This window comes from Callorhinus ursinus, unplaced genomic scaffold, assembly GCF_003265705.2.
Source record: "Callorhinus ursinus isolate GAN/ISIS: 27379988/994484 unplaced genomic scaffold, GSC_fseal_2.0 scaffold2485, whole genome shotgun sequence".
Taxonomy (NCBI): domain Eukaryota; kingdom Metazoa; phylum Chordata; class Mammalia; order Carnivora; family Otariidae; genus Callorhinus; species Callorhinus ursinus.
This window is the reverse complement of record NW_027399539.1, coordinates 4,607-7,563: the sequence shown is the minus strand read 5'-3', so window position 1 is coordinate 7,563 and position 2,957 is coordinate 4,607. Positions and strand designations below refer to the sequence as shown.

Below are 2,957 nucleotides of genomic sequence, written 5' to 3'. Positions count from 1 at the left end.
AATGGGCAGCAGGCTGGCAGTTCCTACCTGTTGGGAAACCCAGGAGCCCCGACACAAGCCATAGGCCCAACCGCTCCTGTAGCCCAGCTACCCAAAGACAGCCGAATGCAATCAGGTCTTGCAGGCTCTGCATTTGGCACTACTGTCAACTACCAGACGGCCTTTGGTGACAAGACAGGTGTTCTCCCTATTGGTGTATCTACCACTACTGGCTCTGCAGTTGCCACTGGGATGCCCAGTGCTGGGCTCAGTAGCTTCCCGCTTACACTAACTACTCCGGGCCCACCTGTGTTTACGGGAACTGCAGCCCCCATTGGCGGTGGGAGCTTTGGATTTGGTGTGTCCGTCCCAGGTCCCGCTCACTCGCAGGCATCTGGAGCACTCAACTATGGGGCAGGACTGAACGGGGCACCCAGCACCACTTCCGCTCCTCTTTTTGGTCCGTCTCAATACAACATGGCTGCAGCTGTAGGAGGGGCAAGTACTGTCCCAGGATTTGGAAATATGGCCAGTTCCACTTTAAATCCAGGCACCTGGGGCCAGCCCACCCAAAACACAGGTGGTGCGCTACTGGGAAAAGGCAACAACGTTCCCACCGTGGGAGGCTCTAGTGTGCCCACCACACCTAAGTGCACTTTGGGCTCATCCAAACGAAGAAAACCTGCTCCAGGTGGGAGAGCCACCACCGAGGTGAAGAGAGATGTGTCAAGGGACACGCGTGTCTCCCCCTTACAGAACACGTGGGGCTCGCCTGGCCACACGACCTCTGTTGCAGTTGCAAGTACCAGCACCAACTATATGCTACAACCCACTTCTAGTTCTCACCTCCCTCCAAGCACCTCGGGCCCACCTGCCCAGCATACAGGTGGCGTGAAGGACGGGAACAACATCACCCCCAAGACCGGAAATCCTGGTATTCCTGCTTTACATCAGCGTAACAGTGGCCCACCTGATGCAAACACAGGTGGTACAGCTGGAAAAGATATCGTGTCTATGATGGCAGGCCTCTCGGTCACCAGCTGCCCTCAGAACACTCGGAGCCTACCTAGCACTAAGACAGGTGGTGCTATGGGGATCAGCACCACATCTACTACGACTGGAAACACGAATGGTCCCCCATGCACACAGACCACATGGAGCACCCCCAACCACAGCACTGATGGTTCAATGGGGGATAGCCCCATGGAATTTTAGAAATCTCCACTCGGAACACGTGGGCCTGCCCCTAGTCAGGGTACTCCTCTGACTTTGCAGGAGCCAGTAAAGTGTTTGGAGGCTCCTGGCCCACTGTTCCTATGCTCTGGGCATGGCACCTTCATAACCTGCCTAGGGCTTCATCGGAACCACCAACCAGGTTCTTTCTTTTGACACGAGTCTCAACTAATATGGAACACGTGTGCCTCTGCCAATTATATGTAACAGTAAATGGACTTTGCTGTACCAGAAAGGGGCTCGGCCCCTTTAAATGAAACTTAACCTGTTCTCTTTCTACCACAAGTCAGAAGGAGCCACCCTGCAGGGGTAGTGGGGTGTGTGTGTGTGTTGGCAGGCGAGGGGCACAGGAGCCCAGTTTAGCACTACACGAGATTCGAGAAGTTCCAGGGTTGGAGAACAGAAGCAAGCAAGCCGCATGTATCATCAGCTGTGTGTCTGCCATCCCTGGCTTGATGTTAACTTGGCTGACCGAAGCTCCGGGCCAGGTTTCCCGAGTCTTGGAACTGGCAGGGTGCCACTGCCGTCTACAGATACTTCCTTTCCCCCTAACCTATTTGCTTCAATGGACTCTTACCTTTCCCAGATTATCTATACATACTTCTATATCTATAAAACTTTGTTCTTCTTAATCTGCCTTTGCCCATGTGTCTTTTTGTCTCAACAGTGGAGAAGGAAGTAACCTATGTGAGTGGTGATGGGCTGAACCATCAACTATGGGGTTTGTTTTGTTTTGTTTTCCAAATTAACTATGCAAAATTTTCTGTATCTCAGTGACTGGGATGTGGAAGTAGCCACATATTATGCCTTCTAGTGCTGACCCCTGAAGTCTGCATTTTGAGTGTAAGGGATGACAATCCAGGAGGAAATGAGGTTCAAAGGAGGGAGAGATGAGGTGACTCACCCTCGCCTCTTCCCTCTGTGTTTCGCTCTCCTCTCCCCACCCCCACTATGACCTCCCTAGCAGTGGGATAACCCCTGATGTGTCAAAGGAAGTCACTCTTTATGATTTTAGTTTTTAAAAATCTTTAAATGTTTTCTTGTGTGCCTTCTTATTTAATTTAGACGTAGGCCAGTCATTCTTACATGTTCCCACTTCACCCAGAGAGGACAGATTTGAGCCTGGAGGAACAAAGGGAGAAAGAGAGCTTGCCTGCTCTGTAATTGTTGTAAATTTCAGTTTACTGAGAATTTATCAGTGCTGTTTAAACGCAGGGGAAAAGATCCTCTTCAATAATCAACCCAGCTCGGATCTAAATCACTACAGCATCAACTCACATACGTTACAAGCGTGCCCAGTTCGGCCTGACCCTACACTTTTCTGGAACGCCAAGAAACTTAATAAAGGCAAAATTCCTGACTCTGTGGAGTCTTCATTCTAGCTGGAGGGGAGAAAAATACAGACATGTAAGTTAGCTGGTAGGGCAGCCAGGTACAAGTGCTGTGGAGAATAAAGTAGCACCCGGAGCATCAAGATTGTAGGCAGAGAGCGGCACAGCTTTCAATTTGAACAGTGGACAGGGTAAGTCTCACTCAAAGTGGAATTTGAACAGGCTAGAGGGAGGTGAAAGAATCGAGTATCTGAGGGGAAAGCATTCCACATAATGGGAATGATCACTGCAAAGACCCAGAGGAAGGGTACCTGATACCCTCAAGGAGCAGTTATAAACTAATGTGGCCGGCATACGGTCAGCAGAGGGAGGGAAGAGAGGAGGACAGAGAAGATGAGGGGTGAATTCTCGGCA

At 50.7% G+C, this 2,957-nt stretch overlaps 1 protein-coding gene across 1 annotated transcript; it reads left to right on the top strand.

The window, feature by feature from the left end:
* The first annotated feature begins 6 nt into the window (after nt 1–6).
* LOC141372201 (uncharacterized) lies at nt 7–1,844 on the top strand. The gene has a single exon (XM_073890712.1). It carries the CDS (start codon nt 106–108, stop codon nt 1,192–1,194), a length of 1,089 nt encoding a protein of 362 aa, XP_073746813.1. The 5' UTR covers nt 7–105; the 3' UTR covers nt 1,195–1,844.
* The last annotated feature ends 1,113 nt before the right edge of the window (nt 1,845–2,957 follow it).